Source organism: Protopterus annectens, chromosome 14.part0, assembly GCF_019279795.1.
Source record: "Protopterus annectens isolate FY-2018-M chromosome 14.part0, PAN1.0, whole genome shotgun sequence".
Lineage (NCBI taxonomy): Eukaryota > Metazoa > Chordata > Ceratodontiformes > Protopteridae > Protopterus > Protopterus annectens.
This window is the reverse complement of record NC_056748.1, coordinates 523,200,536-523,225,680: the sequence shown is the minus strand read 5'-3', so window position 1 is coordinate 523,225,680 and position 25,145 is coordinate 523,200,536. Positions and strand designations below refer to the sequence as shown.

Sequence of the window (25,145 nt, the reverse complement as noted above, 5' to 3'; positions counted from 1 at the left end):
ATTGCTGAAAATTACCCCTGGAGTTTGGTGCAGTAAAATAATAGTTGAAAATAAAAGGCCATTTGCAAATGAAATGCTATATTTAAGCATATTTATCCTGAGATGAGTCCTGTTTTAAGCACTAGATCCTCATGGAAAGTTACTTTGTGTTTTTTTTTTTTTTTGCCATTGCATATCCACTCTGGGAACAGCAAACCCTCACCATAGATGCCTTGTTTATGACAAACTGCATTTAAAATAAGGTTGTTTGTTGAGATAAACCATTTTGTGATTGCACTGATTTGCTGTATCATACTTCTAGCAGAAACTTTATTTTTCTGTTACAGAAGCAAAGACGGTTTGTCTAAAGCCAAAGATATTCTTACTCGCCTGGGAGTTGAACCATCGCAGGAGGACTGTGTAGCCGTGCAGCATGTGTGTACAATCGTTTCATTTCGTTCTGCTAACTTGGTTGCTGCTTGTCTTGGTGCTATCTTGACTCGCCTACGAGACAATAAAGGTGTGCCCCGATTGCGGACTACAGTTGGTGTTGACGGATCTCTGTACAAGATGCATCCGCAGTAAGTAGTGTAGCTGATAACAGCCTTGTCTTCTTAATGTCTTAATTTTTACAGTCTAGCCCAGGCTGATTGTATTACAGTCATTCAGTGTTGCTTGCTACAGCATCACAAGAACTGTCCTTCGTCAGTATGTGTCATCTCATGAATCCAGTGTCTGACATGTATTAGTTTACATTTACTTTGTTTTTTAATTAACAGATTTAGTAAAGGGGGGAGAATGGATGGACGGATGCTATCTGCATTTTTGTTCTCTACTGAAATAGCCATTTTAGAAGATATGACTATCTTAACTTTGGTTTTATTGTATCTGGTGGTAAGTCTGTTGAGGCAGTGGCTTTAGAGATGCATCATCGGTTAATATTTAAGGAGGCAGTGGCATTGTTGTACCTCAGCAATGCATTAGCAGTTAAATGTTTATGGACAAAGTGAGACTGTTAGCCATGTGTTGTATACCTAATAGGTGAGTAGCACAGAGATAAATAATTTAGTTTATTTAACCTTTTATTTTGTAAAGTACTGAATAGAATTTCTCATATACAGACTCTTTCCAGACTATACTGATTAATCATAATAACAGTGTTATGCTATGCTATGTTTCTTTATTGCGTAATACAAAAACATATTGATAGCTGTGGGTTGCATCTTCTTGGCAAGGCGATATAACTGACATTAGTTTGGATATCAGCTTGCATCTGATACATAGAGCACAGACTTTGCTGTTCTTGGTGCAGTAAATAGTGAGAAAACGTAATATTATGAGCCTGCTCTTTTATTTAATAATGTCAGGTGCTGCTTTTCTAACTGGGCCCTGTAACTGTGAACTGGGAATCGGTGATGTACTGTCCAGGTTAATGACCTATCTGCACTGGTTAACAGGACATGTGACATGTACTATGTTAGAGGACTTAGCTTCCATGCAGGGCATAATATTGCCCTGTCTGGGGGGTGTAATAAGTATAATAATAATACCCATTTGTTAACCAGGTAGGACCCACTGGACACACTATCCCTTTTCAGGGACAACACAGGACTAACGTCTGGTTAAGTGGTTTGGTCAAGTTCACATAGCAGGCAAATGAGGGCCGAGGGAATCAAACCTTATACCACAAGAACTACAGCTGACATTCTTAACCCTCTTGGGCCAACTGCTAGACTGAGGCACGACCATTTCTTTGGCTAGTAATAGGAGGGTGGAGGAGATAAAGCTACCAAAAAGGGGTATAGATTAGTATTGGAGAGAAGTGGCAATCTAGAAAGGTGTCAGAGGGCAGAAGAATTCCTTGTAGGTTGATAGGTATATATGAAGCTAATGACCACCTGAGCCTTTGTGAGCCTGTGCAGCCCAATCCAGTTGTGTCCCTTGTGTATCATGGGCATTAGCAGGGGGTACGTTAGTTAGGAAGTTTCGAGATATTATGTGGAGGGGTGTGTTAGTTTGGGCTTTAATGTCTGCCTCTGCCTATCAAAGACATGGAGGCCAGACCTGGAGTAAATTTATGATTTCCCGTCCATTGGTCAAGGTTGTATTAGATAGGGTTAGGGATACACTCTGCTTCATACACGGCCAGGTACTTGAATGGACGTCTGTATACATTTAATGTTTCTGCTGACTGTAATAGCAGTAATCTGATGTACCTGGCCGTGTGTGGAATCTGTGATTCCTACTATGTGGGTATGACCACTAGACAACTTAGAAATCGCATCAGGGAACATGTCTATACTATTAATAAAAGGGATGATAGGAATGCTCTTGCCAAGCATGTTTTAAAAGAAGGGAGTGAACATGTGCTTAAATTTTTGGTTTTAGAACTTGGCAAAATGTCAAGCAGAGGTGATGATGTTAAGACCTACATTGAATCTTTAGAAATAAAATGTATATATAATTTAGCTGCAAACAAAGGAAAGCGTTTGAACTGTAGTGTTCCCTTAAAGCCTGCTTTGAGATCTAGGGTTTTAAGATAATTGGACCTCATTAACTGTTTAATTGCTCCCCTATAAAATGGTTGTGAATTTATTTAACATTTGTTAACCAGGAAAGGCCGACTTGGAATAAAGCCAGTTTTCAGCGGAGCCCAGGGAGAGATGCTCCAGATGTATGTCTTTGAATGTGGGAGGAAACCAGAGCACCTGGAGGAAACCCACAGGAATGCAGGGGGGACATGCAAACTCCGCACAGAAGGCACCCCAGCCAAGAATCGAACCGGAGAACCTCTTGCTGGGAGGCCACAACACTACCACTACACTACTGCGCCGTCCAGTTATGAATTATGTATGTGGAAGATCTGAGGAAGCAATGTTTGTTGCGAAAGCACTCATCTCACTAGATTCTACTGGATTTTACTGTATTTTGTTGTTTTATTAAAGCGTACTTCTGCTACATAATGGTTATTTCATTTTTCTAGTACTTATTCTCTGCAAACCAGTGTGCTCAAGACTGTTTATATCTTTGTTTGTGCTTATCCAGTTAAATTGGTCTGAGTGTGGCAGAAGGAGAAATGCCAAATGGAGTTATTGGGTTAAATGGGCTGTATACAGACAGTACTTCAATTGATCGGTTCAATCGACTATTAACCATCAACTAAAATCCTCTTTTTGCCCATGACCCAGGAGCTCACAGTGCACTTCAAATACAGACTGAACAAGCATCTAAGGACTTTATGACTGTATATAGACGCTTAGAAAACAAATATGTTTAAGTGTCTACAATGGCAGAGGCTTCACTTTGAGGCATGCCTGAAATTTAAGGTGGCTGCACGGGGTCTGCGGATATGTAAAATGCTGACGTATGGCAACACCTTTCTAGAGTTGTTGAAGGAATGGCAGAATTTGAATTTAGAAATGAGTTCGAAATACATTTTGCTTCTCATGAGGTTTTTTGAGTCATTGGAGAAGCAATTACATGTGGACATCTTGAAAGACTTACAGGAAGTTGAAACCTGTTCAAGCACGCACAGTTGTGCACGGAAGCTGGATCTTCTATTTCCGGAAATCTCGCAATATGAAAAATGCCTTCAGGACACCAGAACTAAGAAACTGGCACGTGACATCTCTGATTTTACTGTTGGAAGGAATTTTTTGTGGCCGAGGTCAGAGAGAGCGACGCAGAATATAAAGGCTACACAACTCTTCCGAGAATGAGTGATGTGCATACTGAGAACACTCCAAGTTCAAACAACATTTCATCTGTTTTAAAAGTAGTAAAGTAACCAATGGACACTCAGATTCTGCATCTATCATTGACAATCAGGCCTAGAGTGACAGTAATATGAGAGATATGCCTGTGGTCAATACTTTCTCTCTTAATAAAAAAGACTAATAGTGATATGGCTATCAATGTGTCTAGGGAGCAGAACACCTCTGAGAAAGAGACTACTAACAGTGTTTTTTCATTTGCAAGCTCCCTTTCTTTGGCTGATAACTCCCATAGTACAGTTTTTTTACAGTTGAAACTCCCCAAGCAAGTCAGTGTAGTCATAATGGTTGGGAGAGGTCGCTCGAGGAGCAGGAACAGAAAGGGGCACAGACGGCAGCAACCGATGGGGCAATTAGAGCTGGGCCCATCAGTCAGACCCAAGGTCCCAAGGACTTAATAGTGAACATTTCCTCCATAGCTCTTAGCTGTACACAGAGGGAAGTGTTGAACCTTTCTTTTGTTCCAGCCAGGAAACCAAATGTCTCTGATGTATTACTAGATTCAAAAATGTTTGTTCGCAATGTATCATTGAGATCGATGTATGGTAAATCTGTAGAGATGCCGGCATTGTTCAAAAAACACAGCCAGTTTGTACCTATCAATTCACCCCTAGTAGAAGCATTTTCAAAGTGATGTGAAGATGTAACAGCTCCTACAGAACACATCACTGCCTAAACCTAAAGCAGTTGGGCTGGCTTGAACTACCAAACTTACTTATTCATAGTCAGCTGGTTACTACTCACAAGCTACTCTATCAACAGAATATATCACCTTCACTGGCTAACACTGTCCAACAATATTCCTGTCCTACGCAACTCCGCTCAACTGACAAATTACAGTTAGCCGTTACTAGATCCAGCAACCATGCTGGTGACTCCCTTTACTCTTCTTATGTGGCCAAAATCTGGAACTCCCTGCCTACATCCATATCCCTGATAACCTCCCTACCTACATTTAAAAAAGCTATCTACAACTACCTCAGCAGCAAATGGCTATGTCCCTGTTCAACTCCAGACTAATACCTGATCCACTCCAGTACTGTTGTAACTATTGTCCTAAACTAGAGTCCTATCTGTTATCTGCATATAAATGTATACAACATCAGAGGTATGATGACATACATGTAACAGTGTTAGTATGAACAATGTAAAACTGTTTATTGACTATTGTAAACTGTATCTGTCTGTAGTTTATACCTATAAGTGTCAATAACTAGATACCCTAATGGATCTAGATGAAATATGCACCCAAGTTTGTCTGTATGTTCTGTAAAATTGTCTCTTTGGAGCTTTTCTCCCCGGGCCTCCACTGAAAATGGACATATGTCCAGCTGGACTATCCCAGTTAACAAATGTAAAATAAAAATAAATAAATAAATAAATTTAATGATTGTGATGGAAAGTATGAATGGAAAGTTTTTTGTAACTTAAGCAAGAAACAACTGGCTGCTCTGAATGAGCTGATAGAGCGAGATGATATATACGTTCGACCAGCAGATAAGGGTGGGTCCATCGTAGTAATGGACATGACAGCATATGTTGCTGGATGAGAATGTCTATTTAGAATGTGATTTGGAGCAAGTATCTTCCATGACAGGGAGGTTAAGTTCACACCTCTATGATCTTCTGCTAGAAGGGGGGATAGATAAAGATTTGTATGATTATTTTAGTTGTAATCATCCTAAAATACCCATAATTTATGGGTTGCCTAAGGTACACAAGTCTCTCATCAATCCACTGATGAGACCGATAGTATCTGGAAGAGGCTGGTCTACTGAGCCCATCTCAGTTTGTGTAGAGAACAACTTAGACCTCTACTAGATAAAGTAGATACTATACTATTAGATACCAAATGTTTCCTGAAAGGACTAGCAAACTGGTCAGAATCAAATGGAGATCTAGATTATATTTTAGTGACTATGGATGTAATGTCACTGCTCACATGCATTCCAAATGATACAGGCCTTGATTTTATTAGACAGTTTTTGAAGGCTAGATCTGGATTTAATACGAGCAAAGCTGAACTGCTGTGTCATTTATTAGAGCTCATTTTGACAAATAATGTTTTTATGTTTGATAATAAGTATTTTATCCAGAAAGTAAGTGAAGCTATGGGCACCATGTGCGCAAATAGTTATGCAAACATGGTGCTTGCCCAATGGGAATATATGTAGGTTTATAATGAATTCATCTCCTTTAGGGAGAAGATTTTATTTTACAATCGATCTGTGGATGACGTGTTTCTTTTGTGGGGAGGCACAACTCAAGAGTTGAGGTCCTTTGTGAGCTATCTGGAGAGCAGTGCAGATTTTTATGAAGTTCACGTATAGTGAGTCAAATACTAACACTGACTATCTAGATGTCAGTGTTCAGAGAGTAGAAGGTGGCTTAGTCACCAGGCTATACGAAAAACCCTGTAAGGTAAATAATAAGTTACACTCTAAGAGTATGCACCCTAAGAAAACTAAAATAAATGGTATGAAAGGACAGTTTTACAGGTCAGCAAGGTTACATAACAGAGATAGTGATATGCATGTCCACTTTGATACTCTGTCAAAGGAATATAAACAAAGAGGATACACACCGTTTGAAATTGGAACCATACAAAATGATGTGATTGTACGTAGATCTGATAGAGCTATTCTCTATTTTAATGTAGAGAATCCTGATATGAATGAGCATGCAAGGTGGAGCGACAGTCGTAGGATGTGCGTTACATATTCGACAGATGTACATTCTGTACGGGATATAATTAAGAGACATTGGAAAGTTCTTACTTCAGACCCTAAAGTTTAGGGAGATTCTTGATGAACATCCACGTTTCACTTATAAGAACAATGCCTCTTTGAAGAAACATCAATGTTATAAACCTTTATTGGTGAATAATTTCAACCATGGAGCTAATATAGCTACATCAGGGACTCATGTTTGTGTATTTGCAGTTAAAAGCATTCTGTAGAGTCTCCTTGCTCCTTTATCTGTTTAATTTGCAGTTAAAAGCATTCTGTAGAGTCTCCTTGCTCCTTTATCTGTTTAATTTGCTGTTAAAAGCATTCTGTAGAGTCTCTTTGCTCCTTTATCTGTTTAAAAACTTTCATTTTGTGGCTCACTGCTGTGATAAACATTTCTGTAGTGTTTACTGTCTAAAAGGGTGTATGCTACTAGCTTTAATATTATTCCCCATCCATCCTCCATCCCTGTGGTGTCTTGCTGTTACACTTGGTGGCTTTGCAGTTGCCCGCCTTTACTGTAAATTTGATCTGGGACACTCCTCCCAGTCTAGTGTCATTAGAACATTCTACCTAATACAGAGAACATCTGAGAAGGCCAACCCACTTAGTTTCTTTCCTTCTGCTCCTCCTTTCTCCCTTTCTTAAAAAAGAAAACAAACATTGCCTGAATCTCCTTGTGTTCTGACTGTGCTTCTCAAACATTTTGGAAATATAGAGTATATTTTAGTGCATTTATTAAAACTGTATTTGCCTTAATATTGCTACAACTCAAGTGCTCTAGGTTACACTGCATCTGAATTGTTTTAGTGTGTTTTAGCTGCTTTTCTGTATATATAAACTTTTCTGTATATGTAGACTAGCTACTTATTCTACTGTATTACTGCCTTATAAATCGTTTTTCACTTCTGCACTTGCCTTGCTTCATTAAAAAAGTTTTAAATTGCTAATTTTGTAGAGTTTTAATTGCATTTACTGTTTAGGGCTACACACTCAAGTGTGGTAGCCTTTTCTGTGTTTATTTAATGTATTATTGCATTGTTTAGCCTGTTTTAACAAAAAAAAAAAAAAAAAAAAAAAAACATAAAATACTATCTTGTTTGGTTGTTTCCCACCTTTCCTAACTAGTATAGTCCAGATCCCAGGCTTTGCTGGTTTCAGGACTTTTATTTTCTGTGTTCAGAGCTATCCAGACCTTGCTGTGGTAGAGGGAAGTCCTACTGCTTACCAGTGGGAGTGGTGAGCATTGTACTGCCTATCTAACACTAGAGGAGTGGTTTCCAGCTCTGAAACTGTAATTTTATTAGCCATTTTGGGCTGATTTCTATCCCTTTCAACCTACTGGATTAAAAATGCATGTGTTTGCGCATTTTTCACATTGTGCAGTACAGCGGGGCTACAATTAAACTATTCCAGGTGCCAGAAAGTCTGCTCTTCAAATTTTCCCTTAGAACTAGCTGGTTTCTCAGAAGTAGCACTAAAATCTGAACCCCTGTGACTAGCACTTGCTCTAGAACCTGCTGGAAAGCATTAGGAAACCTTAAACTGATACAAGCACTCAACTCTCCTTGGTAATAAGGAGAAATTAATCATAGGCACTAAACAGCCTACAATTGCAAAGTGCCTTGCAAAGGCAAGGGAAAACGGCTCTTGTAATTTACAAAAAAAGCACCTAAACAGGCATGTCCAAGGGTCAGCTTCTGGTGATTTCTCCTGTCCACTTGGTGAATCTGGGCATACTGGGGCAATGCAGCAACTGTCTCATGTACACAGACAACCCTCTCCTCCTACCACCCAACACTACAACCTGTGAGAGATGCACATACATAGCCAAACTGGAAGCAAAGCTCTCTCCAGCCAAGATTGTGCTAGACAGTCAAGAGAAGAAGGTTAACACCTGCACTACACCTCAAACAACACATAGCCCTTCAAAACCCACACCATCAACACCCAGACATAGCAACACTAAACCCATATATGTGGAGGCCTAACCTGCCCAAGCAATAAGGACCTCTGAAGCTAAAACGCAAACAAACACCAGTCACAACCAAAGTGACACATAGCTCACAACACCAGTGTGCCACCCAGCAACAACCCTGTAGGCAAGACAACGTACCCAGCAGTTTAGTCATTGATGACTCTGTAGTCAGGCACACTGATGTCCTACTCACCAGGCTGAGCAAGGAGAAAATTACAGTCAGCTGTCTGTTGAGTACCAGGATCCGCCACATAATGCATGCACTCAAGTCACTCCACAACAGGTACAAATACGACTCTGTCATTGTCGATGTTGGAGTGAATGACTTGAGATGTACCTCCCTGGACTACATGAAAAGAGACATGTAAGAGCTCTCGGATCATGTGGCCCAGGCAAATATGACCCTAGCCCTGAGTAGCATACTGCCTTCGCCCAGAATGATACCACAGTATAAGGACAAAATGATTGACTTCAACAATTGGCTAAGCTTCTGGTGTCATTCAAAGGGGATCCAGTATCTGTCGGCCTGGGACGACATGATCGACAAACCATGATGCTTTGCCAGAGATGGTCTGCACCTGTCACCCCTGGTATTCAGGTTACTGGCTAAAGTTCTTGCCACCCCTATAGTGCCTTTTGTAGGCAAGGTTCACAGGAAAAAAACACCACCATAACAAATACAAGCATGCAAAATCTGAAGGTAATGCTGCTCAATGCTAGAACTCATAACCTCAAAATGCACTCTCGAGGCACTCCTAAAAATGGACAAAATCAATATCTGTGCAGTAACTGAGACCTGGTTCAAGACTCCAGAGAGCACCCCTGCAATACCGGGCTACAACTCTTACCACACTTTTCGGCCACCAAACCAAGACCGAAACACTAAAGGTAGAGGAGTGTCTATATTCACCAAGGATATTCACACCTCTAGGCTAGTTGCCCAACACAATGCATCTGAAATTCTCCAGGTGCAGCTAACACTAGGTAAGACTGCAATCCAAATTGTAGCTTGCTACAGATCCCCCACCATGCCCCAAGATTCTCACTACACCTTTCTAAACATACTGGAAAATATTAAGATACAACCAAACACCCTAATACTGGGTGATTTCAACTACCCTGCCATTAACTGGGAAAACTACTCGGGTACCAACACCTTTTCCCAGTGGTACTTGGAATTCATAAATTCCAATGCCCTGGATCAACTAATCCATTGTCCCACCAGGGGCCCCAGTATCCTAGACCTGGTCATTACCAACATGGGAGATAGATGCTCCACACCAGTGGTCACCCCCATATTGGTCAGGTCTGACCATAAGCAAATCACCCTTGACATCCACATCTCACCCCCGGTAAGGAAACCTCTGTAAAAAACTTCTCCAAAGCCAACTTCATGCTACTTAAGTCAGAAGAGACAAACTTCATGGCATCCATGCAGACTGGAGCTGAAAGTTCGACTGCTGAATCCTACACTAAGGCACTGTATGAGCACATCCACTCGTGCATGAATTGTGCCATCCCAAATAGAACCAAGATGCTCTCCTCCAAAAAAAGGAAGCCAATCTGGTGGTCCCCTGCCATAAACAAACTATACAACAGAAGGAAGAAACTGTTGCAGAAAAGAGGAAAATCCCAGGATGCAAAAAACTCCCTTACCAGCCTCAGTAAGAAGCTGAGATCCCTCATAAAATCCTCCAAAGCTAGTTACGAAAATAAAATTGCCAAACATTCCAAAGACAACCACAAAGCATTCTATAGTTATGTCAAGAATCTAACTGGCAATGCTCAGATCTGCTCTGAGCTACAACAGAATGGCAGTAAATATACTGATCCCAAGGATATTGCTAATATCCTGGCAGATCAATTTAGTGCCAACTTCATTCCCCTCTCACCCCCTAAAGGGCCCATCTTTATACCAAAAGATTGCTAAATTCCAGTAATAACGGCCACACAGGTAGAAACTGCACTCTCCAAAGCTAAGAATACAGCATCCATGGGACCAGATGACATCCCGGACTGTGTACTGCATGAACTACAAAATGAACTGGCACCCAACCTAAGTGTCATGTTTAATCATAGCCTCACCTCAGGCTTCGTGCCCACTGAGTGGCGCACAGCTACAGTTATCTCACTCCACAAGGGGGGATCCACATTGGATCCCGGAAACTACCGTCCCATCAGTCTGACGAGCCTGATCTACAAGGGCATGGAACGCATTATCATGGAACTTATAAACAAAGACATTGGCAACCTTCAAACACTGGACCCCACCCAGTTTGTGTTCGTGAAGGGCCAATCTTGTCTCCTGAACCTGATTGACTTCTTTGAATCAGTCTCCAGAGCTGTGGACGAGGGTAAGGCGGTCCACACAGCCTATCTGCACCTCGCCAAGGCGTTCAACACCATCCCCCACTCTGGAATCATAGATAAACTTACTAAGCTGGGCATAAATCCCTACGTCACTTGATGGGTTTCCAACTGGCTTACTGACAGAGCCCAGACTGTAAAAGTAGTCGACTCCAAATCCAGCTCCAGACAAGTGACAAATGGAGTACCTCAGGGTTCCATCCTGGGACAGCTCTTGTTTGGCATCTACTTCTGTGAAGTACAGGCCAACACTAAGGGACTCTGGCTAATAAAGTTCTCAGATGACTGCAAACTGGGAGCCATTATTGAATCCCCAAATGATGTGGATATTCTACAAAAGGGCTTTACAGAAACAGATGCTTGGTGCCAGAGCCATGGGCGCAAGCTTAATGCCAAGAAATGTATAGTTATCCCCTTTGGGAAAAAACATGTACCCATGAATTACCACATAGGTGGCAGTACATTATACACCGAAAGTGTGATGAGAGACTTAGGGACACAGGTGGACAGTGGTCTCACCTTCGATAACCACATTGCCACAACAGTCAGGAAATCCTTCTATATGGCACACCTCATCACTAAGGGCTTTTCATCCAGAAAAAAGGAGGTCATTGTCCCACTGTACTCATCTCTCATTAGACCCATTATAGAGTACAATGCCCCATTTGCTATGTACCTCACAAGACATCTGCAACAGCTGGAAAGGCCGCAGAAATACCTCACTAAAAGAATCACAGGCCTAAAGCAGATGTCCTATGCTGCCCGTCTAAAAAAACTCCAGCTATACTCTGTGACATATTGTTTACTCACAGGCGATCTCTGCTTAACATACAAGGCCATGTCAAACCCTGAGCTGGTGGACATGCACCACTTAAAGAAATCCCAATCGCTCAGAGCCACACGCTCCAGGGATCTAAACCTTGTCATCACAATCAACAAAACATGCTGGAGGGATAGCCTCCTGACCCAGAGATTCCCCATACTCTGGAATAGACTGCTCATACATGTCAAGCAGAGCACCTCCTTGGCCCTCTTCAAAAGGAACCTTGACAATTGGATGGGAGATAAGAAATTCACCCCGGGGATCACGTCAGTTGCCCTGCTAGACAGGGGTCCAGGGAAGTAAATATTGTGGGAAGAAATATCCGGAGAATTGTTTGGCTAGGCTTGTATAGGCCCTAGGGCCGATAGCCTAGTACCAACCTATGAACCTATGCGAATGTAATGTCTGCAGCTATATTAGGACTGATAATGTCTTTATGAATCCCTTGAATGGACGTTTGTGTACGTTTAATGTTTCTGATGAATGTAATAGCAGTAATGTAGTGTACCTGGCCATGTGTGAAATCTGTGATTCCTACTATGTGGGTATGACCACTTGACAACTTAGAAATCGCATCAGGGAACATGTCTATGCTATTAATAAAAGGGATTATAGGAATGCTCTTGCCAAGCATGTCTTAAAAGAAGGGGGTGAACATGTGTTTACATTTTTGGTTTTAGAACTTGGCAAAATGTCAGGCAGAGGTGGTGATGTTAAGACCTACATTGAATGTTCAGAAATAATATTGACATATAATTTAGCTGCAAACAAATGAAAGGGGTTGAACTGTAGTGTTCCCTTAAAGCCTGCTTTGAGATCTAGGGCTTTAAGATAATTGGACCTCATTAACTGTTTAATTGCTCCCCTAGAAAATGATTGTGAATTATGTATGTGGTAGATCTGTGGAAGCAACATTTGTTGCGAAAGTGCTCATCTCACTAGATTCTACTGGATTTTACTGTGTTTTGTTGTTTTATTAAAGTGTTCTGCTACATATTGGCTATTTCGTTTTTCTAGTACTTGTTCTCTGTAAACCAGTGTGCTGAAGACTGTTTATATCTCTGTTTACATTAAAATATGCCAACAATACCAGCAACTTTCAGTCTTGTTTTAAGACATATGAATTTCTTCTGTCTGGTATTTTATACACCTCAGTAAGCCAGTTGTACTTCCGCAGTGGTGCAGCGGTAGCGTTGTTGCCTCACAGCAAGAGGTTCTCCCGTTAGATTCTCGGCTGGAGTGCGGGGAGTGCCTTCTGTGTGGAGTCTGCATGTCCTCCCCGCGGTTGGGTGGGCGTTCGAAAGACATGTGTAAATGGGCGTGACTTCGTTGAAGGTTGAACGTCGAGCAGGCACCTCGACGTTCGTGAAAATCTACTGCCAATCATTAGCAGACCGGAGTTCCACTGTGGCGACCCCTAACTGGGAAAAGCCGGAAGACAACAACAACAACTTCAGTAAGCCAGCTGATATGTGTGTCCCATATTAAAGTGCACCTTCTAGTTATAGGCTTAAAAGTACAACAGATGACCATTGTTTTTCTAACATTGAATGTGTAATTTAGCATTATGAAATGAAAATGTTTTGCTTCCCGATGGAGTATATTATAGTGCAGTCAGGAATTTAAAAAATAGTATATGTTACTGATAGGTCTGGTAGCTGCACTGGACAAAAAAACAAAAAAAACAGTGCAGCTACTGAGAAGCCCAAGTATTTGGTGGCATTGTTTAATTACTGCTAAGCAAAAAAAAGAATCTAACATTTACTTTAAAGTAAAAAAAAACAGTAATAGAATATACATTAAAACAATAATAAGCCTGCTTTTAAAAGTCCATTTCAGTTAGGAGATGCTCCTCTTTTGTTTTTAATCAATGCAGACGCATAAACTGTAGCAGTCAAGGTACCTGTGACACAGTCTGCAGTCACAGTACCTGTGAGACAAACTACGTCTTAATAACCTGCTCTAAGTACATCACCACAATCATGAGCATGCCCAATATGTCCCAAAACCTTCACTGTTGTTGCACATCAGCACATAGTTATTGAAATAGCAAAGTGCCTAATTTATAGAGTGGAGCTATTTAAAAAAACAAGTTCCTTAAATGATGTCTGTATGTAATAGTAAAAAAGCATGTAAGAGCTGTGTGTGAGTTGAATGGATGTTCTTCATGTTTAACTGTTGCAGTCATTACATTTGGGTTATCTGCCTGCAGGTAGGCCTCAGCCGGCCTGAATATCAAAGTCTTGGGTCCTGCGTCAGATGCTGTCTCATCTTCCATGATGTCCGGTAGTCAGGGGTATAAAGCATGCAGACGACGCCATTACATCAGTCTTTCTTGCCATGCGGTGCCCGAAGCAGTAGCAGTTCGAAAGTGCCGGTCGGCCATCTCCTGAAATTTTCGTTTTCGAGTTTCAGAACCAAAGTCTTCAAAAAGCTAAGTACCCCGTTGGGGATCCTTTTTCTTGCTCTAAACCGATGTCAGTAAAAGTTAACAATTGTATTACCTGTGGAAATCAAATACCTCATAAAGATTTTAATTCGTACTGCATTCCTTGCTTAGACCCAGACCACGACGTCCCTCGCTGTTGGTTTTGTGCCTTATTCAATCCTCGAGCTATTTGTCGTCGGTCCATTTTTGCAGCAAACTATTTCGGTACTTGGTTTAGTTATCCAGAAATGGCTTCGGTAAGCCATCCAACTAACAACATTCCAAAAAAAAACGTAACGATAAAGACAAAGACAAACCGCACAGGTCCAAAGCTGCCAGCAGTGCTTCCGTTAAGCTAGTCGCCAGTTCGCCGGTACTCAGTGAGGGGCTTTCGCAGCCCCTGATACCCACTACTTCAGATTTGCAGGCCTCTACTGAGACCTATGCCGCGAGATGCTTCTTCGACTATGGAACCTGCGGATGTCGCTACCTTGGATGGGTCCGGAGCCGCTGTACAGGCACCGGCTTTTGAGGGTGTATTCAGGCCTACAGACTTGCATTTCAAACCGACGCCATCTTCTTCTTCAAGGCCTAAAACTCGACCCACGCCTAGAAAACCGACATCCAAACCGCATGGTCAGGCCCACATGCCTAAAAAACAAATGATAAGAATGGCTGAAGACCTTATTAATTTAATTAGGGGAATCCAGCCTTCTCCCTCTAAGAGACCTAGAATTGATTTTCCTTCTTATTCTTCTGATCAGGATTCTGAAATTTCTGATTTTCTCCGTGTTTCACTGTTGCAGTCATTACAATTGGGTTATCCTGCTGGCAGGCTGCCCTCAGTCGGCCTGAATTCCAAAGTCTAGGTCCGGCGTCAGTTGCTGTCACCTCTTCCCTGACATCAGTGCGCCAGCGGTATAAAAGATGCAGCTGATGCCATTTTCTTTAGTCTTTCGTGCCACGCGGTGCCCGAAGCAAAAGCAGTTCGCAAGTGCCGGTCGGCCATATCCTGAGTTTTTCAAATTTGAATTTCAGATCCGAAGTCTTCATTAAAGCTAAGTACCCCGTTGGGGAAACTTTTTTCTTGCTCCAGACCGATGTCAGAAAAAGTTAATAATTGTATTTCTTGTGGGAAGCAAATACCTCATAAGGATTTTCATTCTTACTGTATTCCTTGCCTAGGCCCTGACCATAACATTGCTAGTTGTCGGTTTTGTGCTAGATTTAACCAACGCACTATTAAGCGTCAGTACGATTTTGCATTCCATTACTTTGGCAGAAGATTTAATTATATAATGCCGTCGGAACAGCCGACTACCGGAGTTTATAAAAAGTGCAAAGACAAAGAAAAGGACAGGCATCCGAGATCCAAAACCCGATAAGGCTTCTGCTAGGCCTGTCGCCGGTTCTCAGTGAGGTGCTTTCGCAGCCCCTGACGCCCGCTACCTCAGAGCCACAGTCCAACTCTCACGTGGAGCCGACTAGGCCGCTGGAAACTCAAGGTATTGGTCACTCGGAAACTATTCCCTCAGATGGGTCCGGAGCCGCTGAGCAGGCTTCGGCTTCTGAGAGTGTTTTCAGGCCTACACAGTTATATGTGAAACCTACTTCAGCTTCAAAGGCAAAGACTAAAGCAGCTCTAAAGACAAAGAAACAAGTACAGCATTCTCCTGGACAGGCCTCCATGCCTAAAAAACAGATGCTTAAAATGGCCGAAGACCTAATTAATTTGATCAGGGGTTCCCATCCCCCTCTTGATAAGAGGCCTAGGCAAGAGTTAGAATATGAATCTTCAGACCAGCTTTCCATTTCCTCTGATTCCTCCTCTGAACAGGAATATTCTATTCCTCCCTATGAGGATTCTGATGCTGAAGAATCTATCCCTTCAGCCTCGCCTCTTGAGGATTATTCTTTTGGGGAGACACTGCATACTATGAGGGAGCATTTCCACTGGGAGAGCCAAGATTACTCAGAATCCAAGAAAAGGCTCAGAGACTTCCTTTTATTGCCGCAGCAAAGGTCCCTGGCTATCCCACCTGTTTTAGACATTGTATATGATGTATTTTTTGAGTCCAGTCTATCTCCAGACTCTTTACCACCAGCTCCTGTTAAGCCAGACAGATACTATAGGGTTCCTGATTCACATACATTTCTTTATAAAAACCCTACTGCTGACCCAGAAACTATCTCTCAGGATCCCATAGGGGTCAAGGCTTCTACTGCAAAGAACCCTATCCCCTCTGATAGGGATTCTAGGGCCCTAGACAGATGGGGGTAAAAAGATTTATACTTCTACTACCTTGGCTGTAAGAGCTTGAAATTTCCAATTTCATATGCTTAAATATCAGCAATATCTTATGTCATTGCTTAAACAGAAAATGTTAACAAATACAGAATGTGCAGACAACAAAGAAATGCAGTATGTATTGCATGCAGCTGAACAAGTTGGAAAGCATACTTTGCAATGTGGTTTTGATTTTCTAGAGGCCTCCTGCAGGGCCGCTGTTACAGGTGCTGTCATTAGGAGGCATGCTTGGTTAAAAGAACAGAATCTTCCTGATCATGTTAAAGCAAAACTATTAGATGCTCCATTACAGCATGATACTTTGTTTGGTGTTAAAGCAGAAGAGGTGTTGAAGAAAATGGAGGACAAAGCTAAATCTATGCAAACAGTCAAGGATTTTTTGCAGGTACAGCCTCCCAGATTTAGCAGGAACTGGCCTACAAAGAATTAGTCCTTTCCAGTGTCAGAGAGGCCACAAAGAGGCAGATACAGACACCCCAGAGGCAGATCACAGCCCCAAGGCTCATACAGACCTAAACAATGGGGTGCTTCTACCTCCAAGAGTGGAGAGGAAAAATCACAGCCATACAGGAAACAATCTCAATGACTTCCCCCTTCTAGCACCAAGCACTTCTCTTTTGGCAGCTCCTCTGGGGGGAAAACTAGCACTTTTTTCACAAAATTGGCACATGATCACCCAGGACAAATGGGTCCTAAACATAGTATCACAAGGCTACAGGTTCCACTTCCACACCCTGCCAAGGCCAAACGGTATGCCAGACCTGCCACGCAATCAATGGACAGAGGCACAAAAACAAGTTTCATCCCTCATGGACATGAGGGCCATTCAACAAGTACCAGAACAAGAGTAGGGACAAGGATTCTATTCAAGGCTGTGCTTGGTACCCAGAAAGGACAAAGCCTGGAGGCCAATACTGAACCTGTCTATTCTAAACACATATCTGGATATTCTAAAATTCAAAATGTTTACTCTACAGCAGCTTCTGCCCATGTTGGGCAAGAAGGCTTGGCTTGTGACTTTAGATCTAAAAGAGGCATACCTGCATGTTCCAATCAGACAAACATGCAGAAGATACCTCAGATTCAAGGCTGGCTCAATGCACTACCAATTCTCTACACTGCCCTTTGGCTTATCTATTGCACCCAGGGTCTTCACAAAGTGCCTGGCACCTGTAATTGCATACTGCAGACAAAGAGGAATACAAATATATCCTTACTTGGACGACTGCCTCATTCAAGCAGAGAACAAGGACATTCTACTACAGCATCTGGCATTTGTAAAGAGATTACTACCATGCCTAGGGTACACAGTCAACGAACATAAGTCAAAAGTAGTATCCTCTCAAGAGATAATATTCCTGGGTGCAAGCTTAAATACAACTGCCCAGATGACTTATCTCCTGCCAGACAAACAAAGACAACTGACTACCTATTTCAAACTGTTGGCAACAAAGGCCCAGTTATCTGCAAGAAAAATTCTGCAGGCTTTGGGTTTCATGGCATTCTGCATTCTACTAATTCCATATGCAAGACTGCATATGAGGAAACTTCAGTGGTACCTAAAAAGTGTTTGGACTCAACATTGCCACAGCCTAGAAACAATAGTTACTCTCATTCCCTGCCTGCAACAGGAGTTTCGATGGTGGGCGAAGGCCTGTCACCAGAACAAGGGACAGCCATTCACTCTACCCCCAGCCACACAGACATTAACAACAGATGCATCAGATTATGCCTGGGGAGCCCACATGGCAGGAAGATGTATTCAAGGCACATGGTCCACAAACCAGATGCATCTACATATCAATCAAAAAGAGATGCTAGCTGTTCAAAATGCCCTGACAGCCTTCAAGGACCTATTTCATCTGGGACAACTACTGATAAAGACAGACAATACCACGGTCATGTGGTACATAAACAAGCAGTGAGGCACTCATTCTTGCCCATTTTGCAGACTAGCCATGACTTTGTGGGACACAGCATTGACTTACCAAGTATATCTGCAGGCACAATTCTTGCCAGGAAAGATAAATACTCTGGCAGACGAACTAAGCAGAAACCTCATGGATCCCCACGAGTGGAAATTGGATCCACAAGTCTTCAGCATGGTAACAAGATAATGGGGATGCCCGGACATAGATCTATTTGCCTCACCTCACAACTGCCAACTAAAGAGATTTTGCACAAGGACTTATCACAGACAAGCATGGAAAGTGGATGCCCTATCTTTCAGCTGGAAAAACTTAACAGTATATGCCTTTCCTCCTCTGCCTCTCCTCCCCAAGGTACTCCTAAAGGTCAGACAGGAGAAGCCAAAAATGATTCTGATTGCCCCAGACTGGCCACGCCAATACTGATATCCAAGCCTAAGGAACTTGTCTCAATGCCCCGCCTGGATCTTACCTCAAGTGCCTCAACTACTGTCCCAGGAGAACAATCAGATCCTGCACATCCAACTCAAGACCTTATATCTGGCAGCATGGCAGATAATGTAGTCATACAAAACACACCTGTCACTAAAGAGGTGATGGATGTCTTTTTGGAGGCCAGGAAGCCTAGTACTAGAAAATACTATGCTGGAAAATGGAAGAGATTCTTTGCTTGGAACCAGGCACTAGGAATTGACACAGCTGTACCAAACATTCCTCAGATTTTACAATACTTGACTGAGATGCTGGACAAAGGCCTAACTTTTTCATCTATAAAAATTCATGCCTCTGCCATTTCGGCTCATTACAATACAGAGGCACTCATGGCTGTGGAACCTTTTATCATTTTTCATCCAGACAGGGTTTCTCTGAGGACGAACCCAACATTTATGCCTAAGGTAGTGTCCAGTGTGGCCCTTAACCAAACTATTCATCTGCCTACCTTTTATCCAAGCCCACAGAATAAGGGGGAGAGAATTCTGAATTCTTTGGATATACACAGACAGCTACGCTTCTATTTGAACAGAACCAAAGCTTTCTGAAAGACAGAGCAATTACTAGTGGCATATGCTGCAGGATCACAAGGAAAAAAATATCTTAAAGCAGACTATTTCAAAGTGGATAGGCCACTGCATTCGTTTCTGCTATTCACAACATGGCAAGCCAGTACCTAAGGGCATTAGGCCACATTCGACCAGAGCAGCAGCCACTTCAGTAGCCTTCCTCAGGGGAGTACCAACCAAAGATATTTTAGAGGCTGCCACTTGGAGTTCAGTGCACACCTTCACAAAGCACTATCACTTACCACTCTACTCTAAATCCAGGGCAGGCTTTGCCACTGCAGTTCTACAGGGCCTTCTAGCCGCTCCTAATGCTATTTATCTCCAGCCTCCCAACCTCAGCTTTGGGATTCAACCCAATTTTAATGACTGCAACAGTGAAACATGAAGAACATAGTACAGTTTTGTACACTTACCATAAATGTAGATGTTCGAATGTATTCACTGTTGCAGTCCAGGTTACCCACCCGCCATCCCCCATTTCTTTGCTGGAACTTATCTGTACTTCTCTATTCTATACAACCTATGTGGTGTATTTGCTTGTAGATGAAGGCAAAATATATATTTCTGTGCATGCATGTTTTATTGACATATTTTTATTTAGCTTACCCTTTTTCTGGGGCAAGAAAAACTGAAGAAAATGGCGTCGGCTGCATCTTTTATACCCTTGGCACACTGACGTCAGGGAAGAGGTGACAGCAACCAACGCCAGACCTAAACTTTGGAATTCAGGCCGACTGAGGGCAGCCTGCCAGCAGGATAACTCAATTCTAATGACTGCAACAGTGAATACACTCGAACATCTACATTTATGGTAAGTGTACACAACTGTACTTTCCTTCTGATTACCAGGATTTGCCTTATCTATCTATGAGGATTCTGATGCAGAGGACTTCTTTTGGTGAAACCTTGCACACTCTTAGGGAGCATTTCTGCTGGGAAAGCCAGGATTACTCTGACTCCAAAAGAGGCTTAAGGAATTCTTACTCCTACCTCAACACAGGCCTTTAGCTATTCCTCCTGTCCTGGACATTGTAGATGATGCCTTCTTGAAATCTAACCTGGCCCCAGACACTTTACCTCCGGCTCCCAGGAAATCTGACAGGTATTACAGAGTTCCTGACTCTCACAAGTTCCTTTTCAAGAATCCTTCTGCGGACCCAGAGACCATTTCCCAGGGACCTAAAGGCATTAAGGCTACTACTGCCAAAACTCCTACCCCCTCTGATAGAGATTCCAGGGCCTTGGACAGATTGGGTAAGAAGGTTTACACTTCTGCTTCTTTGGCCATTAGGGCCTTAAACTGCCAGTTTCATATGTTAAAGTATCAGCAACATATTATGAGACTACTTAAACAGAAAATGATGTTGATTCCTGACTGTGCTGAAAATAAAGAATTACAGGATTTAATGCATACTGCTGAAGAAGTTGGTAAACATACTTCTTTACAATGTGGTTTTGACTCTTTAGAAGTATCTTGCAGGGCTGCTGTCACTGGGTCGGTTCTTAGAAGGTATGCTTGGCTTAAGGAGCAAAATTTGCCAGGTCATGTTAAAGCTAAATTACTGGATGCTCCCTTAAACCAAGACCGCTTGTATGGCAACAAAGCAGAAGTCCTTAAAAAGATGGAGGAAAAAGCTAAATCTAAGCAAACTGTTACAGATTTCCTGCAAGTACAGCCTCCCAGATTCAGTAGGCATTGGCTTTCTAAGAATTGGTCCTTTCCTATCTCTTCCAGGCCTTCTCAGTTCAAACCCAGGAACAGCAGACCACCTAGGCTACAGTCTCAAGGTACTCACAGGCCTAAGAAGTTGGGGTCTTCCACTTCCAAATCTGGAAGTAGTAAGACACCCCCCATGGAAAACTGTCACAGTGACTTAACCTTAAACCTTCCCAGTCCTGCTCTACTGCATGCTCCCTTAGGGGGAAAGATCGCCCTGCATGCAAAAAACTGGGAACTCATTACCCAGGACAAATGGGTTTTAAATATAGTTTCCCAAGGATACAGATTCCATTTCCACACCTTACCAACCCCAAACAGTTGGCCAGACCTACTCCCAAATCAGTGGGCAAAGGCTCAACAGCAGGTTCCCTCTCTTCTAAGTATCAGGGTTATTCAGCCTGTCCCAGCAGAAGAAAAGGGATAAGTTTTTTACTCCAGACTTTTCCTGGTACCCGGAAAAGACAGCTCCTGGTGTCCTATCCTGGACCTCCCTATTCTAAACACCGTTTTGGTAATCCCAAAATTCAAAATGCTAACACTTCATCAGCTGCTTCCTATGCTAGACAAAGATGCCTGGTTGGCAACCTTAGACTTAAAGGAAGCTTACCTGCACATTCCAATAAGGGAATCTTGCAGGAAATATCTACGCTTCAGAGCAGGCTACATGCACTATCAGTTCTCTGATCTTTCCTTTGGCTTATCTACTGCGCCCAGGGTATTCACAAAGTGCCTAGCTCCAGTCATTGCATTTTGCAGGCAAAGAAATATTCAAATATACCCATACCTGGACGATTGTCTAATTCAGGTAGAAAGCCAGGGCATGCTACTAAAACATCTGGTATTTGTAAAGAAACTTCTAACCTCACTGGGTTACACCATAAACGACAAGAAATCTCATCTAGTACCTGCCAACAAATTGTATTTCTGGGAGCAAGCTTGAACACAACTTCCCAGATGGCTTACCTCACGCCAGAGAAACAAGTTTATTTGACAGCCTACTTCAAAATACTGGCCTACTTCAAAATACTGGTCACAAAGACCCAGCTGTCTGCAAGGAAAATCCTGCAAGCCCCGGGGTTCATGGCCTCTTGCATTCTACTAATTCCATATGCAAGACTGCATATGAGGAAACTACAATGGTATCTAAAAAGCCTATGGTGTCAACATTCACAGGATCTGGAATCAATGATTCGTATCATTCCTTGTATAAAGACAGAGTTCCTTTGGTGGGCAGAGGCCTGCTACCACAACAAGAAAATGCCATTCATTCTACCCCCTGCCACCCAAACCCTAACAACATACACATCAGACTATGCATAGGGGAGGGGCTCACTTGACAGGGCAGTGCATTCAGGGAAAATGGAACCCGAGTCAGATGCACCTGCATATCACTCAAAAAGAAATGTTAGCTGTACAGAATTCACTGACAGTCTTCAAGGACCACATTCTTCCAGGGCAATTATTGGTGAAGATAGACAACGCCGCTGTTATGTGGTACATAAACAAGCAGGGGGGAACCCACTCGTATCCTCTCTGCAGACTAGCCATGGCTCTGTGGAACACAGCCTTGAGTTATCAAGTGCACCTACAAGCTCAATTCCTGCCAGGCAAGCTAAATTCACTGGCAGACGACCTAAGCAGAAATCTCATGGACCCACACCAGTGGAAACTGGAACCAAAGATATTCAACATGTTGAGAAACAAACGGGGGAGCCCAGAGATAGACCTGTTTGCCTCCCCTCAGAACTACCAATTGGACAAATTCTGCACAAGGACTCCCCACAGCCAAGCCTGGAAAGTGGATACCCTGTCCTTCACCTGGGAAAGCCTATGCTTTCCCCCTCTGCCTCTCCTGCCAAAAGTTCTGCTAAAGATCAAACAAGCCAAACCAAGGACAATACTGATTGCACCAGACTGGCCACGCCAACACTGGTACCCCCTCTTGCGCAGTATGTCACTGCTGGATCCATGGCACCTGCCTCAGACCCCTTCCCTGCTGTCCCAGCAGGAGGGCCAGATTCTGCACCCCCAGCTTCAAACCCTGAACCTTGCAGCCTGGCTATTTCCCTCAGCTCTCCAATAACATCACTCAGTAAGCAGGTGCTAGATATCATTCTGGAGGCCAGGAGGCCTAGTACTAGAAAATCCTATGCTGAAAAGTGGAAAAGATACTGTGCCTGGAGTCAAACTCAAGGGATGGGCAAAACAGCACCCGGCTTACTGCATATTCTTCAATAATTAACAGAGATGCTACACAAGGGCCTTGCCTTCTCATCAGTTAAAATTCATGCCTCAGCCATTTCAGCACATTATAATACTGAGCCACCCCTCTTCTCTCACCCCCTCCTGAAACAGTTCCTCAGAGGGACCAAAAATTTAAGACCACCCAGGAGAGCCCCTCCTCCAGCCTGGGACCTTAACTTTGTATTGGAAAAACTCTACCTCCTTTTGAGCCAGCTGCAACTGCAGAGTTGAAATTCCTTTCTTGGAAAACTGCTTTCCTTCTAGCCATCACTTCAGCAAGAAGAGTGTCTGAACTTCAGGCCCTCATGGCAGTGGAGCCCTTCATCATCTTCCATGCTGACAGGGTGTCCCTCAGGACCAATCCTTCCTTTATGCCCAAGGTGGTATCCAATGTGGCCCTTAATCAGTCCATTCATTTGCCTACCTTTTTTCCTAATCCACAGAACAAAGGAGAACGAATACTGCACTCTTTGCACGTGCACAGACAACTAAGATTTTATTTGGACAGGACTAAGCCTCTCAGAAAGAACTGAACAGCTGCTAGTTGCCTTTGCTGCAGGGGCAGAGGAGAAAGCCATTTCAAAACAAACAATTTCTAAGTGGATAGGCCATTGCATTCTTTTCTGCTATAAGCAACATGGAAAACCTACCCCTCAGGGGATAAGATCACATTCCACCAGGGCTGCATCTACCTCTAAAGCCTTTCTCAGAGTTGTCCCTACCAGGGACATATTAGAAGCTGCTACCTGGAGCTCTGTACATACCTTCACCAAGCATTACCACTTGTCTTTGTTTTCTAAATCCAGAGCTGGTTTTGCCACTGCAGTCTTGCAGGGCTTAATAGCTGGTCCTAATGCTCTCTAACTTCCTCCTCCCTAACTTAACTTTGGGAATCTACCCAAATGTAATGACTGCAACAGTGAAATCCGAAGAACATAGTACAGTTGTGTACACTTACCATAAATGTAGATGTTCAAATGTAGTCACTGTTGTAGTCCTGGTTACCCTCCCTCCAGCCCCCCTGACTTCTCTTGGCTATACCTTTCTTCTTGTTTAGTGTATTTCAGCTTTCTGGTGTATTTGCTTTTTGTTGGAGATGTAACCTTTATATATGTATATTTGCTTTCCATTATGTGGGGACCTGACATCTGGGGCAAGAAAAACTGATGTAATGGCGTCAGCTGCATGCTTTATACCCCTGACTACTTGACGTCATGGGAGATGAGACAGCATCTGACGCAGGACCCAAAACTTTGATATTCAGGCCGGCTGAGGGCTACCTGCAGGCAGATAACCCAAATGTAATGACTGCAACAGTGAATACACTCGAACATCTACATTTATGGTAAGTGTACACACCTGTACTTTTTCCCCACTGAGGGATTTACAGTAACATCTCACATTGTGGATAAAGTATTACTAACCCACAACCTGCCATAGTGTATCACTGTTTTATGCCTTCCAGATCTGCATCTGACAGTAGAGCACAGAAGTTTAAGGTGATGAGTTATGAATGAGCAAAATGAGATAATGACACAGGGTATGTAAGGTCCTGAAAAGAGAGACTTGAGAAAACATATAGTAAATGTCGCAGAAGACAGATAATTTAGGATGGAACGCTTAGGTCTGTTTGAACATACTGCTTTACCAGTTGAAGAATTTTTATACAGAAGCTGGGGAATTTCAGGTTGTGGGTAGGTCAGGGGTCATCAGGATAGAAGAGATGAGTGACTGCATGTTGCTCATGGATCATCATTATCATCTGATACTCAGCAAATGAGATCCTCTCCCAGTGACGCAGTAAGGG

At 42.7% G+C, this 25,145-nt stretch overlaps 1 protein-coding gene across 1 annotated transcript in view; it reads left to right on the top strand.

Annotated features, from left to right (window-relative positions):
- HK1 (hexokinase 1) overlaps window positions 1-25,145 on the top strand; it is a 623,778-nt gene that overhangs the window by 425,194 nt on the left and 173,439 nt on the right. Inside the window, exon 9 of the mRNA XM_044056279.1 lies at window positions 327-560. Within this exon, the coding sequence (XP_043912214.1) occupies window positions 327-560 (234 nt within the window). The remainder of the gene's footprint in view (window positions 1-326; window positions 561-25,145) is intronic.